We start from the raw sequence: 15,128 nt of genomic DNA on the forward strand, positions 1-15,128 counted from the left end.
TTAATCAACTTAATGAGATAATCCTGAATTTAAAAGCCTGAAATAAAATATGTTATGTATTGAGAGAGAGTATCAAGGTTGACATCACAGTATGTTAAAAGATTATTAAATGAATATATTCATAGTTCACTGTATGAGGAGGTCTTTATCCTTATATATTCCTAATTTTTAGACATGTATTTTCATTTTCTATAATAAAAAAATGAAATCTGTTATAGCTTCTTAAATCTTTATACTGATTGTAATTTATTTTTTTAAAAAGAAGTGATAGCATGCAAGATAAAAGCTCACAAAAGAAGAAGAATGTGTATGAAGTATATTTCCTTAAAAGGGTATTTAATATGTAATATCTAAACATTTATTTTTTTGATTTTTTCCACCAAGTTGTAAAGCTAAGTACCTAACCATACTCTTGAGGAAAGTGGCATTAATAGTGTGGACCGCGTGGGTTCACAACAGTAGATTGTACAAGTCTAGAGCTTAGACTCTAGTGCACTTTCTCCACCGACCTTATCGAATATGCCCAACATTCAACTAACAAAACAAATTTTTTTTAGTTATAAATAAAATCCATTATAATTAATTTAATTCGAATGAATTAATTTAAGATTCGAATATGATACCAAATAATTTTATCTCATCAATTTTCCCTCTTGCCCCCTTCCCCCTTTTTTTGTGAATATTTTCCTCTTGCTTTAAGAAAAAAAAAGTTGGCATTTTAAGAGCTTTTTCTTAAATGGAATGTATTCCACTTGTATTAAGGACCGAAAAACAAGCATTAACATTGGGCGAGAAAAAAAAGGTTAAAAAGAAATCCTTTTGGGATTTTAGAGGCTTGGCTGGGGATTCCAAAAGTCAAAGCTTTTATTTTATTATTATTTCTTTAAATAATTTCATTATAATTTTTTATTATATTTACTCTTTTAAGATAATATTTTCTCTAATTCATAAATAAAATGCTCCAATACATTTAAATTTAAATTTTATTATATTAATAATAATATTTATATAAATTAAATTACCACTCAATCAATAAAACGCCAAAGAAAACAAAATAAGTAAAGCAAAACTTCCCTTTTTTGTTCATCATCATCGATGGAATAAAGCAAGCAAAAATGTGTTAGCCTTTTGGAGGGAAAACGATATAATAAAAAGACTAGGAGAATAAAGAATCATATCTTTATTGTCTTTTATGTTTAGTACTTTATATCTGATTAAGAAAATAAGAACCATACTTTTATTGCCTGATTTCAAGGCATTGATGGGGGCATCAATCTATCACCTTTCCTCTTCAAAGTATGAAAATATGAAATGGAGAATTATAAATATTTATAATCCTTGTACTATATGAATTTACACTTTATTTCATCTTAATAAAATAAATAAAAAAATAAAAAATACCGTAAATTTCAAAAATAATTTTAACAAACAATCCTTGATGAACCCAACTGCTGACAAAGGCAATATAAACAAGTCCAGAAAAAGCAAACCCCACTTTTTCTCTCTCATATAATAAAACATTAAACAACATGACAGTCATGCTCACACAGTCACATGCACATGAAAACGCTTCCTACTGAGCCCTAAATTCAATTATTAACAACCCAATCAATTATAGTGGTAATAAGTACTTCTTAATTATAGCTTGACAGATCAAAACCATTAATTTCCCACTTCAAAAAATATATATATTGCGTCCCTTCCTTTTCTTTTTTCTTTTTTTTCATTTCCTTTCCTTTATTATTAATTATCCAAAATATGGTTAAAAAATAATATTTTTAAATGTAAAACATATTTTTTATTGGAATCTAAACAAAATAATAAGTAATTAACTCTATTTTCTATTATAAAAAAGAAAACTTTGTTTTCTTCTTCTTTCTTTTTCTCTACGTCACCTTAATTCTGTTTAGTGTTTACATCAGCAGTCACATATTTTGGACTATTAGGTGCTTGTCTACTTGTCTTGCGTTTTTGCACATCTATTGCGTCTTTTCCTTATCTCTTTCAAAACATCTTCACATCACATGCTTTGTTTTCCTTTTGCTCTGCCTTTTTAGTGAATGGCTACTCTTAGTGATATTGGGGTGTCAGCGTTAATCAATATTCTGAGTGCATTTGCGTTCTTGTTGGCTTTTGCTCTGTTGAGAATTCAACCAGTTAATGACAGAGTTTACTTCCCAAAATGGTATATCAATGGAGAGAGAGCAAGCCCAAGAAGGGGTGGGAATTTTGTGGCGAAGTTCGTCAACCTCGATTTCAAGACTTATCTTACTTTCTTGAACTGGATGCCTCAAGCTTTGAAGATGAGTGAGACCCAGCTTATCAACCATGCTGGCCTTGATTCTGCTGTTTTCCTCAGAATTTACATTCTTGGGTAGTCTTTCCTCTTTTCCTTCCATTTTTAGTGTTCGGTTGTTCATTGCTTGTGGCTACTATTTTCTTCTCATCACAGAAACATTGAGTTTTGAACTATAATTTTCACCGTTTCAAGTTATTTCCATTGTGGGTCTAAACACAAAAAGGAAAAAACTTTACCTTTTATTTTCTCCTGTGAATGCATACCCTACGGTTATCAATTTTCTTGTTTTATTCTTCCCTTGTCCTTTTTCTACTTGTTTTAGGTTCTGAGTAGTATTATTTTTCTTGAGAAAATTCTGGAATTTGAAGGATAAAAAATTGTGATAAATATTCTTTTCAAATTATATTTATGTGAGTGATTTCTGGAATCAGATTCGTAAACTTTGACTTAGAACTAGCTCCTTCCCCATTCATTTGAATTTTGATGTAATGAATCTGCTTTTCTATCTAAGTTGACCGCAGTATATGGTTACCCCCTGTGTTAAAGTCATAGTGTAATCTTGTATCGAATTGTACGCGAAGTGTCACATTAAGTGAAGTTGGGGTTTCTTTAGTTGTATTTATGTGTGCTTTGAATAACTTGCATTACATTGACAGGTATCAGTTAAATTTTTCTGAAACTGCATTTGTTGTAGAAATATGTAAAGCAGCTCTTTCACACGATTTAAGAGTTCAAAGGCGTGCTACTGTTCCCCATTAATGATCCCTTCCAACCTCCTGTTGATTGCTGTACAGATTAAGCATTGTTTGTAGGACTTAAAAAGGATGAGTAGACTTCATTCATGCTGTTTCTTTTTGTACACTCAAGTCTAGGATGATGGTTTTTACAGATTAGTATGTTTTATCATCTGGTTACCGTATTTCACAGTCATGAAATCTTGATATTATCTGTACTTGCATATTGAGCTTTATCGAATAGATGATTTTATGCATCTTCTCTGTGCATCAATAATCTTAATACTTTTTCTTTTTTAAGAAAAGGTCAAAGTTTCGTTACTTTCACATATTGCCTGCTTCAGAACCATGACTGCTTTTCTTTTCTTCTTCTTCTTCTTTTTATCATTATTATTATTTATAATTGAAGTATTTATGTCCATTTTCAAGATAAGAAAAGAAACTTTAATATCTGTGACCATCTTTTTAACACTGTTGTTTCTTCTCTGACAGCTTAAAGATTTTTGTGCCCATAGCTGTTGTGGCCCTTCTAATCCTTATTCCAGTGAATGTGTCAAGTGGAACATTATTTTTCCTGAGGAAAGAATTGGTTGTGAGTGACATTGATAAGCTTTCAATATCAAATGTTCCCCCTAAATCTATAAGGTAAATTTAGCACGATATCTTTAATAAACATCTCATTGCTGATTTGATAGCATTTCTAACGAGCTGTGGGTTGAATTTCAGGTTTTTTGTTCATATTGGATTAGAATACTTGTTCACAATTTGGATTTGTTACATGCTCTACAAGGAATATGATAATGTAGCAACAATGAGGTTGCATTTCTTGGCCTCTCAGCGTAGGCGTGCAGAACAGTTCACTGTGAGTTGGGAGTTCTATTTTACTATCTTAAGAACAGTTACAGCATATTTAAAGTTGAGAAGAAACTGTCATGTCGTTGTCTCATCATTCATATGAGGATTAAGATTTTTCTTTTAATTCACTTGAATAACTCTAGTAACCATATCAGTCCCACTTCTTACAATGTTTGCTATCAAATGGTTTATTCAAACATTTGTGGGTAAAATTTTGGTGAATTTTCAGGTAGCTGTGAGGAATGTGCCGCAGATTCCAGGTCACTCAATAGCAGAATCTCTAGACCACTTCTTTAAAACAAATCACCCTGATACTTATCTTTGTCACCAGGTAATCAAATGTATAATATACATATAACACATCCTTGTCCATCTTTGTGGGGCTTTACATGGCGCGTTATAGTTTCTGCATTTTTTTTTATGCAGGCAGTATATAATGCAAACAAATTCGCTTCACTGGTGAGGAAAAGAGATAGGCTTCAAAATTGGCTGGACTATAATCAATTGAAGTTTGAAAGAAACCCGGAGAAGAGACCAACAAAAAACGTAGTTTATGCTTATACAGACCTTCGTGGTTATTTATATGTTTTTGTTTGAGATTTTTATCAACTTACAATTTGTCCAATATTTCATGGACCCGGTCATTTGATGCCCTGAATGCTTTCCACTTTCAGATAGGTTTTCTGGGGCTATGGGGTGAAAGAGTTGATTCCATTGATTTCTACAAACAACAAATAAAAGAATTTGATAAAAGAGTAAGCTGCTGCTATTTTGTTCCAATACATTCAATATTCAAATGGTTTTAACCTATTTTCTTCCTACACTTTTCTAGACCTTTGGATGGCTCTGATACCCTGTCTATTGCATTGTTTTTAATCGTCTCAGATGGAACTAGAGCGCCAGAAAATTCTCAAGGACTCCAAATCTATCCTGCCTGTTGCTTTTGTATCATTCAAATCACGTTGGGGGGCTGCTGTTTGTGCCCAGACACAACAAAGTAAAAATCCTACACTGTGGTTAACAGATTGGGCTCCGGAACCCCGTGATGTTTATTGGCGAAATCTGGCAATACCATTTGTCTCTTTGACCATTCGGAAGCTAATTATATCATTATCAGTATTTGCCTTGGTATTTTTCTACATGATACCCATCGCATTTGTGCAATCTCTTGCAAATTTAGAGGGTCTTGAAAGAGTTGCTCCCTTCCTTAGGCCAGTTATAGAACTGTAAGTTATCTTTTCAATTCTTAGCATATAGATGCAACATTAGTAATTTCCTATATGCATTTATATTTTTAGATGCTCTAAACATTTTTTTATGAAAATTCATGCTTAGCTCTAGTGCTTACTTTTCATATTTATCTCTTCATATCACTTACAAAGGGATAGTCTATGCTTACTTTTCATATTTATCTCTTCATATCACTTACAAAGGGATAGTCTATGTCTTTTTATATACACTGCTGTATACAACAAAATGGGGTAACGAGCTTTTGTTGGGCTCCATTTTACATTTTCAATTTTCGTATTCTCTGCAACATAGAAGACTTTGGTGATATAATCACCATTATAGCAACTTTCAAACTACTATTATCATTTAATCAAAAAATGGAGTAGTATCTTGCAACTTTGTAAGTTCTTTCAGTATACTCAGAAAGTGTTACTTGAAATTAATATGCAGGAACTTCATCAAATCTTTCTTGCAAGGTTTTCTTCCCGGCCTTGCTCTTAAGATCTTTTTGTATGTTCTTCCTACAATTTTGATGATCATGTCAAAAATTGAGGGACATATAGCTATATCAACTCTTGAACGACGAGCATCAGCAAAGTACTATTATTTTATGTTGGTGAATGTGTTCTTGGGGAGTATAGTGACTGGAACAGCTTTTCAGCAGTTGCACTCGTTCCTTCACCAACCACCAACCCAGTAATTCTCCATTCAACTTTGGTGTTCTTTTTTTTTTTTTTTTTAAGTATTGTCTTAAGATGTTATAAGTTGTTCTAAATTGCTAATTTTTTTTCAGAAACCTGAGATCTCGAGGGTGAAGAGGAACAATAATTTAACATGAATGTCTGCTAGTTTATTGTAAGGAGAGAGACCTACAAGTCTAGATCCCTTTGAATAAAACCTGACTACTATATTTAGCAATCTTAGATGGACTAACATGACAGTGACCCTGAAAACAAGGTCTGACAGAAAGAAAACTATAAAGGGTTCCTTTTGAGCTTCAATTGTCGACAGCACCAAATAGGTTTAGTAAAAAGAGCCTCTCAAGATGCTGGGAATGTGTGCTTCTTGAGATGCTGCAATGGTGAACCTCAATATGCTAGGATGGGGCTGCCTAATAAGGGGATAGAAATCTATAACATGATGCAGCCCTTGAGACCTTTAAAAATACCAACACAAGTGCAACTCATGTCTGATGTTAATTTAAAGTTGGTTCCACAAGAGGCCTAGAGCTTCTGGTGATGCAAACATTAGCCTAGCTATGAACAGTAGTGAGCTGGGAAGATGGCAGAGAGTATTAGTCTTGGGATTTGTTCTTGCGAGTAGAGTAATAGTATGTAAATTTAGCACACTGCAATATTAAGGTCGTGTAAGTCATCTTTCATCCACTTTTAACTTTTGCAAATTTTAGATGATGTTTAGTGCATGGCTTTGAAGATGTCTGATCATGTGATCTGATTATTCCACTCTACTGCAGGATCCCCAGGACCATAGGGGTGTCAATACCAATGAAGGCCACTTTCTTTATTACATATATAATGGTTGATGGATGGGCTGGTATAGCTGGTGAAATTCTCCGACTGAAACCATTGGTTATTTTTCATCTCAAGAACATGTTTTTGGTGAAGACTGAAAGAGACAGAGAAATGGCCATGGACCCTGGCAGTGTGGACTATCCGGAAACTCTCCCAAGTCTCCAACTCTACTTCCTTTTGGGAATTGTATATGCTGTAGTTACTCCCATTCTTCTTCCTTTTATACTAGTCTTCTTTGCCTTTGCCTACCTGGTTTACCGTCATCAGGTTAGTTTATGAACAGTGCTTTTCTATTTATATGTGTTCTCTTTCTGCAAGGTCATCTGATAATTTATTCAGTTACTATAAGCCTACCATAAAATGTCTGCATTTGAAACTTAAAACTCAATAGGATGCTCATAGGTCATAACTGATAGAAACCTTTACTCTCAAGAGAGATAAGTCGATTAATTTGAAGATTCTTTTGCAAATTATGTTAGTTGTAGATCTTCTCTTGTTTTTAGAGTTCATTAATCTTATTTTCCATTTGATCATACGCAGATAATTAATGTCTACAATCCCCAGTACGAGAGTGGTGCTGCATTCTGGCCACACGTGCACAGCCGCATAATAGCAAGCTTATTGATCTCTCAACTTCTATTGATGGGCCTGCTCAGTACAAAAGAGGCTGCTAATTCAACTCCTCTGCTTGTTATCTTACCAATATTGACATTATCCTTCCATAAGTATTGCAAGAGCCGCTTTGAACCCGCATTCAGAAAGCATCCACTGGAGGTAAGTTGAGTAGAGCAAATAGCTGACTTTATTGCAATGACAGTTGTAGGTTTTTGGTGAGCAAGGTAGAGAGATTCCTTTTGCCTGCAATTATACTTTCATGGTCTTTAACTGGATGTGAATTTTAATCTCATAAGATTTGAGAATTTTGTTCAAGTATGATGAAAGTTCTTTTATCTTCTTTTGCAGGAAGCAATGGCAAAGGACTTAATGGATCAGACCACTGAATCTGATATAAACTTAAAAGCATTCTTGGCTGATGCTTACTTGCACCCAATTTTCCGATCTTTCGAGGAAGAGGAGTTGGTAGAGATCAGAGTTGATAAAGTTAGAGTTGATAGACACCAATCTTATGCCGACAATGCCCAAACCAGAGATGATATCAGTTCCCCCTCCCCACCTCATCATGCATATCATCCAGCCTCCCCCCCTCACCATAGCTATCATCAGCCCACCACCTCTCCACCCCAAGATATCTATCACCATGGCATTCCGCCCCAGTATGATTATAACCTTTATGGCTATTATTATGAAGCAGAGTCATGGACTTCAAGGGACTAAAATGCTTAGAAAGAATCTTAACCAATTTGTCCAATCTCATAACTTACCACCAGGGACTAGTAGGCATTGAGGATGAGTCCTTTCCTTTCCTGTAATTATTATTATTATTTAGATTAAGTACATATGGTTCTATCAGTTTGAAGGCATTTTTATTAGAAATTATGTTGAAGTTCCAGCATGCTAAATCTGGTGTCTGCAAAAGAAGTGAGAGATGTTCCCGAGTTTCGATCTGTTTGAAGATTTGAACTTCCCTTTGTTACTCGGTTGTAATTTTTGATACTTTGGTTCAATGATTTTCTTTCCTCCTTTATTTGGAAATTATTGATTTGTCAATGTAAAATGACTTTAACATATATCCTTGGCGTAACAGCTCAATTTTTAGCAGGATCATTACTGTTTTAGGGGATAAGGATTCTTTAGCAAGATTATTATTGTTTTAAGTAAGGCATAAGAATGATTCAGAATTGATGTTAATTAACGATTTGAACATTTTACATGCGGTTTAGTTGACTGATTGAATATTGTTTGGATAGTACCTTATGAAAAACAGGAAAAAAAAAAAAAGAAGAGAGAGAGTAAAAACAGTGCCAGAAGGCTTAAGTTTCTTGGGTTGGGCTTCAATTCTTCTGCAATTTGATTTTTTTTAAAGTATAACGTAGATTCGATTAATTAGATTAAGAAATGATTTAATCTAAATTAAAGCAGCAAATTGACTGGACTAACTAAATTAAAAGTCAAACGTGACAATTGTATATGATGACACTTAGAGACATACCAAAATTACGTATGGTTATAATTTTTATGATTTTTAATTTTTAAATCTTGAAAAGGCTTAATTGAATTTTTTTTTTGGTACTAAAACTTTTTGATATTTTAACCTTATTAGTTTTAAATTTTTTATTTACTTCTAATAAATGAGTAGGGGTTAACTGTATATATGAAACACCAAAACAACTATTTAACCCTAAATTTTAAGGAATGAGCTGTTTTCCCCTAACTTATTATTTTTCAATAAAAATAACTAAAAAACAATTTAAGATACAATACAGAGATTTTGTGGTATTTTTACAGCATAAATCCTAATGCAGACATTTTATGAATCCTAATCTCCCTTACAGCGTCCCAAAATGTCAGACTTACAACCTGATTCTTAGCCTTGAAGAATGATCCTATGGGCTTTGGCATTCCCTTTCTAGTAGTAAACTGTGCAGGGCAGTATCTGGCACATTTTTCGTGCCCCTTGCAACATCTGGACAAAACCAGCAGATAGCTTCATGTAGTAAGATAGGCACTTCTTGTAGCAGAAAGGTATAATGGTTTCATCAATTTATTTTGTAGCCAGAAAGACAAAAGAATCATTGCACTGCTGTAGGGGAAGACAAGCTTACGGCAGAGGAACCATCAATGTTGGACTACTGAATCTGATATTTCATTGTTGAGGAGTCTTGTACGCAGAGTACTGTCTTTGAAGTGGGCTCATTTAGTAGCTCATTTCAATTTAACTTTTACTTGTTCTATAAGAAAGACTCATTTAGCAGTTCAATAACTAATCTTCGTGGCTGATTATAGCAGCCAATTTCTTCTCAAGTCACTCCCTAATTTGTGTATATCTAATATACATGAAACAAGAGATGAGTTTGGTAGTTTTTGTTGGTTTTTAAGGACAAGGAAATAATAATAGTATGCTTTTTCTTAGAGAAATGATAATTTGGACTTTCATAACATGTTAGTGTAAATTACAAAAAGAAAAGAAGATTATATTATGAGACAAATGTACTAAGTTTATGCCACATGGAACATATATCTATGCTGGTGGGAACATCCTACCCTAGTCCCTTGTGCATTTATGGTAATGCTAGCAGTAATGTAAGAGTTTTTCGAGGGAAATTAAACTCTTGGGTAAACTTGAGATTTGAGTGCAATAAATAAAAACGAATATTTTATCAATTTTTTAGGCAAAGATAGAAAAGATAGTAAGTTCAGTTACAATGCTTTTGGTGCTCACTGTCACTGCTCAGACAGACTGAGAAACCACTAAACCATACAACTGGAAACTTTCTTTTGGAGATGGCAAATCACTCTGTTCTTTGCCCTTAGATTTTTCAGCCTGAAACTTGCCTAGACCTACCCTCCACTAGATCTTACCAAGCTTGTAAGTTCCTTTTAATACTATATTAATATTTTTTTTCCAGCTTTTAGTGCTTAATATCTTCTTTATCCTTGATGGTTTCTTACCTTATGGTCGCTAGTTGTAAAAAGTTCTCTCTTTTTTCCCCCCTAGACCTGAAGTCTTTTGCTTTTGATTTTTCAGGCTGAGATATGGGTTTATGCAGTTTGTTATTAGTTAGCTTTTATCTTTTATGGTTGCTTTGATGCTTTCCCTCAAATGGGTTTTTGTTTGTAGATCAGGGTTTCGGGTTGTTTCATCTCAATGGGTCAGGCTTTTGCCTTTTATTTGTTTGTTTTGAGATGAGGTTTGTGTGGAATGTTCCTGTTCCAGGTAGCCATTTACTTCGGTTGAGATAGCTTTATCCCCATGTAGTCTGCTATGGTTTTTTATTCTTCAGTTTCTTGGAATTTGGAGTGAGTTCCTCATCTCTCTAATATCTTTTGTTCCTTTTCTTGATGGTAAATTTTCTGTCATGCAATCTGTTTAGCAGCGTTTGCATCCAATTTCTCCCGCTTTTATTCATATCTTTAGAACATTTCCCTTTCTTTTTTAAAAGATGTATATGTTTATGCATGCAAGTTCTCAATTTTTGATGTGTAGCAAAGAGCTTGTGGTCAATATATGGCATTGCTAGGGTAATGTTTTTGTTCTGCGCCTACGCATCCGGCATTGTCGATCAAGGGGAAAGCGGAAGTAGATAATAGGACATTGAATGATATATAAGACATAAGCGGGGCTGTGATTTTTGTTTCTTGAATGCTTAGAAATCATTTATTGTCCTGAGATAATTCTAGAAAATTCTCAAGTGCCTATTGGAATTTTGTTTTCGTTAATGTTTTGCTGCAGGCTCAAGTAATAGCTATGAAGATGAGGTCTTACTCCGATAAGAACGTGATGCCTGAAACTGAAATAGGATCAACCGGTTCACCTTTTTCTTGGCTTTATCATTACAACCCCACATCCAAACCTGGCTTTAGTTCTCTGCAACGAACTGGAATACACCATGAACCTGGTCTTGTTGTTTCTCCCATTCGTACCATTGCTGCCACAACTGAATCAGGGAACAACAATGATTTGGGGACCAAAACTACAAAGGTGGGGAAACAGAAGTCTTCTGTGAAGGGTTCTAATCAAATAGCTCCCAAGGTTCTGGGACCAAAGCAGCCCATGAAGAAACCCTCTCTTCCTAAGAAGGGAAAGGGAGCAAGCATTCCGGAAACCAAACGCGAGAAGAAAAATCCCAACATCAATCTTGATGGAACGAAGTTTGATTTCTCTGGGGTGCCTTCCCCCATTTGCTCTTGTACAGGTGTTGCAAGAGTGTGCTACAAGTGGGGTGCCAGTGGTTGGCAATCCTCATGTTGTACCATCAATATATCAGAATGTCCACTTCCCATGAGTCCCACCAGGCCTGGTGCTCGTGTGGCTGGGAGAAAAATGAGCAATGGAGCATATTTCAAACTTCTTCTGAGACTTGCAGCTGAAGGATATGATCTTTCTCATCCTGTTGACTTGAAAGACCACTGGGCTAGGCATGGTACAAACAAGTTCGTTACAATCAAATAGAAATGCAGATGGCTGGTAGCTGAGCATAATATCAATAGTTTCAAATATTTAGTACCCTGCTTTCTAGTTTGAATGTAATTTACTGTTACACCCTAGAGATGATCCGACAACTCGGATTGTAAATATTGTCTCTCTGACTTTGGCTAAAACTTAGAAGGGTATGTTGTTACTTTGCGTTTGGAAGCCTGATGTTGTTAAAACAAAGTTCATGCTATTTGCTTCGACACTGTTTGCTTCTCTGCAGAAAGTTTAGTTAGCAAAGGCGGTTGTAGATATAGATAGTTGATTTCTGCGCACTAATTTTTCATACTGTTCTTGGTATTAACATATGTAGTTGCTCTCCATTTCGAAGTCTAGCTGTTCAGGATAAAAGCTGCTAAATTTTCTTCCTCCTTTTTCGACCTTGTTGGTAAATGTAACAATTGGAATCCATCTGCCATACTTTTATGTTTATCATCGTTTCCACAATGCAAGTTTAAAGGTTTTAAAGCCTTTTTACTCCATTTCCAAGTGAAGACTTGCCAGAAGATTGAGGATGCTTTCAGTTTGTATATCTGACATCAGATCATAGAAGATTGCTATGCTATAAGTTCTATCAGGTTCTACTTTTTGGCTTATTGAATTAATTATAAAAAAGGTTAAACTAAATTCAAGGAAAACGTCACATTATGGCCACGCTTCCATAGCCAAATCCTCTTTATTTGGAGTAAGAAAACCAATGATCTTGACATCATAAATGGTTACAACTTACAACAAGAAGCAGCAATAGGGGGAAATAGAAGTGGAGAGATGATGTCGAAAGGCTTTGTCTTATATGAACTTCTCAATGTTGAAATTGAACTCTGATTTTGTTTCTCTATATTACATATCTCCACTGAATTACAAACATAAAATAAATGCACAGGATCATACTCGACTCTTATGAAAGCAACAACAGCCTAACACTCAAATAAACCTTCGATAGAGGAAAGCTGGAAAGAGGATAATTGGTTATGGACCCAAGGTCTAGTCCAATGTATGAAGAAACTCTAATAATCTTAGGCTTTTGTTGCTTCTAGTGGAGCTGCAGTTTTGCTGGAAGTAATTTGCTCATAGAGATCTCTTATCTTCAATCCGACAATGGTCTGGAAGAGGCCAGTTCCGTTGTTACTTCCTGGGAAATCCGCATGCTTCAACATTTGCTGGGTGACTTCTCCATAGAACTTGGTGGAGATGTTGCTCAAATGGCTTTCAACATAAATAAGTTCATCTAATCTATCAAATTGGCCGTCCATCTCCAGAATAGAAACCTAAAGACAAGCAATGATACCATCAAATTCTGTTGAGAAATGGCTGGCTAAACTAGACTATGGAGAAAGGAATGTAACATACCTCGTTGCCAAAGTAAGTGTCAGGGCCATAGTGGAATTTGATGCCAGGGTAAGAGCAAGTGAGCTTCCTTCCGCATGGTATCCATGAGATGGTTGAGCCTTCATCAAACAGATAAACAGGACTGAAATGCTTAACCCCTTCTTTCATTATCAACCTAACTCTCAAAACCTTCCCTTCATTGTCGTCTGGAATGAGCTGAGTTGGCAGCACTTCGATCACTGCATCAGCATATTTCTTTTGGGGATCTGCACCCAACAAATAGATAAATAATGATCAATGTCTGTCTACAGCAGCTCAAGCAGCTGGGGCTGGGGCATTGACACGGTATTGTGTATATATGTAGTGTTTTTACCAATATAGGCATCGAAATCGGGTTTCCTGGCTTCAATACTAGCTCTAATGCTTTCAAGGCTGTGCCCTCTCTCAGCCATGTCCCTCTGCAACGTTTTCAACAAAGTCAGATCACGCTAGTAAACAAAAGCCAGGCATTGAATTTGCAGAACATTTTTTGCCATTAGCGTACAAAGTTTATCACCTGAATTTTCCATGCAAATTTGACCTCATTGCTGATGTCCAAATAGATGCTGAAGTCCAACAGATCCCTCACACGCTCATCGAACCTATATATTAGGACAAAACCCCACATTAAGTAGGTATTTCGAATAAAGATTTGTAGTAAAAGTGATAAAGAAAACTATTAAAATATACCGGAAATAATAAAAAATTAGACTCGTAATAATGCAACATCCTGCATACCAGTAACAGTCAGAGAAATTCAATAAAAAAAAACGTTAGAGGCCAAAAACTTTTGCTGTGAAGTTAAAACCAATAACTATAGTGGGCCAAGTTTTCATTCAGAACAAGCCCAAGTGGCTCAGAACAGCAACAGAACATTTCATGATCCCAAAACTTGTCAGTCAATAGATTTTAATCAAAGATTAATGTTTAAATTGATCAAAATTGAATCGATTCGGGTTTATAAACAGAGTACGAGGAAAGTTATGTTTCTAGATATTAACAAAATCAGTTTTATGGAATCTTCTGCTTTTCATCAAAACTGCCCAAAATATGCAGGTAAGATAGTTCCAAAATTTTATGAACAGATGTTTGGCTGAGAAACTGAGAAAGAAATAAATGGGGGACTCTAGTTTTTCTTTTTTAACTTACATAGGGTGTAGTCCTTCGATGACAAGGATCTTAGGAGGCTTGATGAGCTCAGGAGGATCTAAGAGACCAGTAACATGGTTGTAGATAGGCTTGTCCACAGCAACACCGCTCTTGATAGCCTTAACTTGCTCATACATGAGGTCAAAGTCGTTAGCTCTTGGGTCAAGTGCTGTCACCCCCTTCTCTTTCCTTCCAGTTCTGTCGAGTGAATGGTAATCATCTAAGCATATCACAGTGGTCATATCGCTAATGAGCGTGTTTGAATCAGGGTTGCCTCCCTTCGGTGGCTCGGCTGCACCACCAAACACACTTGTTAGCCTCCTCATAAAGGTACTCTTTCCACATCCTGAGTCTGCGGCCAAACCAATGACAACTGTTTGTGAATCACCGGCCGAGCATGTTATCACGCATGGGCCGCTGCTGCTGCCGCTGCCACCTCTCTTGCTGCTTCTCCTATAGAAAACTACTTGCTTTTGGTGAAAACCTAAATGGGTTTTCGCTGGTGTGGAGATTGAACACGTTGAATGGAGGGACTGGGTAGTGTATGCTGAGCAAACTGCCATTGCTTCAGCTCTTTTAGGCTCACCTTGTTTATCTTTCAGCTCGGGAAAGGGAATTTAGAGAGCTTTTTAGACAGGAAGAGAATGTTAAAATGGTGCTTACATGGGCAATAAAAAGACCACTTAAAAATGAGTTTGTCCTCTCTGTCTCCTTTAGATTTCCAAGGAAAAATATGGAACACAAATAAGAAGAAAAGGTTGAAGAAAACAGATGGCAGTGACTGCTGAGTGCTTAAGTGATGGAAAAGCTGAGGTGTCTTTTGTTTGTGAGTTCCATTGACTGCCCCTAGTTTTGGACAAGTTTGAAGG

At 35.6% G+C, this 15,128-nt stretch overlaps 3 protein-coding genes across 4 annotated transcripts; 2 read left to right on the plus strand and 1 right to left on the minus strand.

The window, feature by feature from the left end:
* The first annotated feature begins 1,717 nt into the window (after positions 1 to 1,717).
* On the plus strand, positions 1,718 to 8,303 carry LOC108479533 (CSC1-like protein At1g32090). Its single transcript, XM_017782199.2, has 11 exons — positions 1,718 to 2,374; positions 3,526 to 3,678; positions 3,760 to 3,895; positions 4,118 to 4,219; positions 4,315 to 4,434; positions 4,563 to 4,643; positions 4,774 to 5,114; positions 5,569 to 5,814; positions 6,593 to 6,917; positions 7,191 to 7,424; positions 7,614 to 8,303. The coding sequence occupies exons 1-11, from the start codon at positions 2,061 to 2,063 to the stop codon at positions 7,983 to 7,985; spliced, it is 2,424 nt and encodes an 807-aa protein (XP_017637688.1). The 5' UTR covers positions 1,718 to 2,060; the 3' UTR covers positions 7,986 to 8,303.
* Positions 8,304 to 9,855: 1,552 nt separating this feature from the next.
* Positions 9,856 to 11,945, plus strand: LOC108476915 (protein BASIC PENTACYSTEINE7). Of its 2 annotated transcripts, none has more exons than XM_017779288.2 (2): positions 9,856 to 10,137; positions 11,002 to 11,945. In XM_017779288.2, exon 2 carries the CDS (start codon positions 11,017 to 11,019, stop codon positions 11,719 to 11,721), a length of 705 nt encoding a protein of 234 aa, XP_017634777.1. In that variant the 5' UTR covers positions 9,856 to 10,137; positions 11,002 to 11,016; the 3' UTR covers positions 11,722 to 11,945. The 2 variants fall into 2 exon arrangements, with proteins under 2 accessions (XP_017634777.1, XP_052878969.1); XM_053023009.1 differs by lacking the exon at positions 9,856 to 10,137 and adding an exon at positions 10,203 to 10,568.
* Positions 11,946 to 12,417: 472 nt separating this feature from the next.
* LOC108476717 (phosphoribulokinase, chloroplastic) lies at positions 12,418 to 15,099 on the minus strand. Its single transcript, XM_017779003.2, has 5 exons — positions 14,260 to 15,099; positions 13,628 to 13,712; positions 13,445 to 13,529; positions 13,093 to 13,337; positions 12,418 to 13,010 (listed from the first exon to the last, which is right to left on the minus strand). The coding sequence occupies exons 1-5, from the start codon at positions 14,820 to 14,822 to the stop codon at positions 12,759 to 12,761; spliced, it is 1,230 nt and encodes a 409-aa protein (XP_017634492.1). The 5' UTR covers positions 14,823 to 15,099; the 3' UTR covers positions 12,418 to 12,758.
* Positions 15,100 to 15,128: the final 29 nt, after the last annotated feature.

Source organism: Gossypium arboreum, chromosome 12 (assembly GCF_025698485.1).
Source record: "Gossypium arboreum isolate Shixiya-1 chromosome 12, ASM2569848v2, whole genome shotgun sequence".
NCBI classification, from domain to species: domain Eukaryota; kingdom Viridiplantae; phylum Streptophyta; class Magnoliopsida; order Malvales; family Malvaceae; genus Gossypium; species Gossypium arboreum.

Bases quoted from the DNA above. Each gene is read 5' to 3' on its own strand.
- LOC108476717 (XM_017779003.2), bottom strand. From the start codon at position 14,822: ATGGCAGTTTGCTCAGCATACACTACCCAGTCCCTCCATTCAACGTGT. The intron at 13,530-13,627 runs GTGATAAACTTT...AAAACGTTGCAG, and splicing joins AATTTGCATGGAAAATTCAG to AGGGACATGGCTGAGAGAGG. The intron at 13,011-13,092 runs GTATGTTACATT...GCTTGTCTTTAG, and splicing joins ACACTTACTTTGGCAACGAG to GTTTCTATTCTGGAGATGGA.
- LOC108476915 (XM_017779288.2), top strand. From the start codon at position 11,017: ATGAAGATGAGGTCTTACTCCGATAAGAACGTGATGCCTGAAACTGAA.
- LOC108479533 (XM_017782199.2), top strand. From the start codon at position 2,061: ATGGCTACTCTTAGTGATATTGGGGTGTCAGCGTTAATCAATATTCTG. The intron at 4,220-4,314 runs GTAATCAAATGT...TTTTTTATGCAG, and splicing joins ATACTTATCTTTGTCACCAG to GCAGTATATAATGCAAACAA. The intron at 7,425-7,613 runs GTAAGTTGAGTA...CTTCTTTTGCAG, and splicing joins TCAGAAAGCATCCACTGGAG to GAAGCAATGGCAAAGGACTT.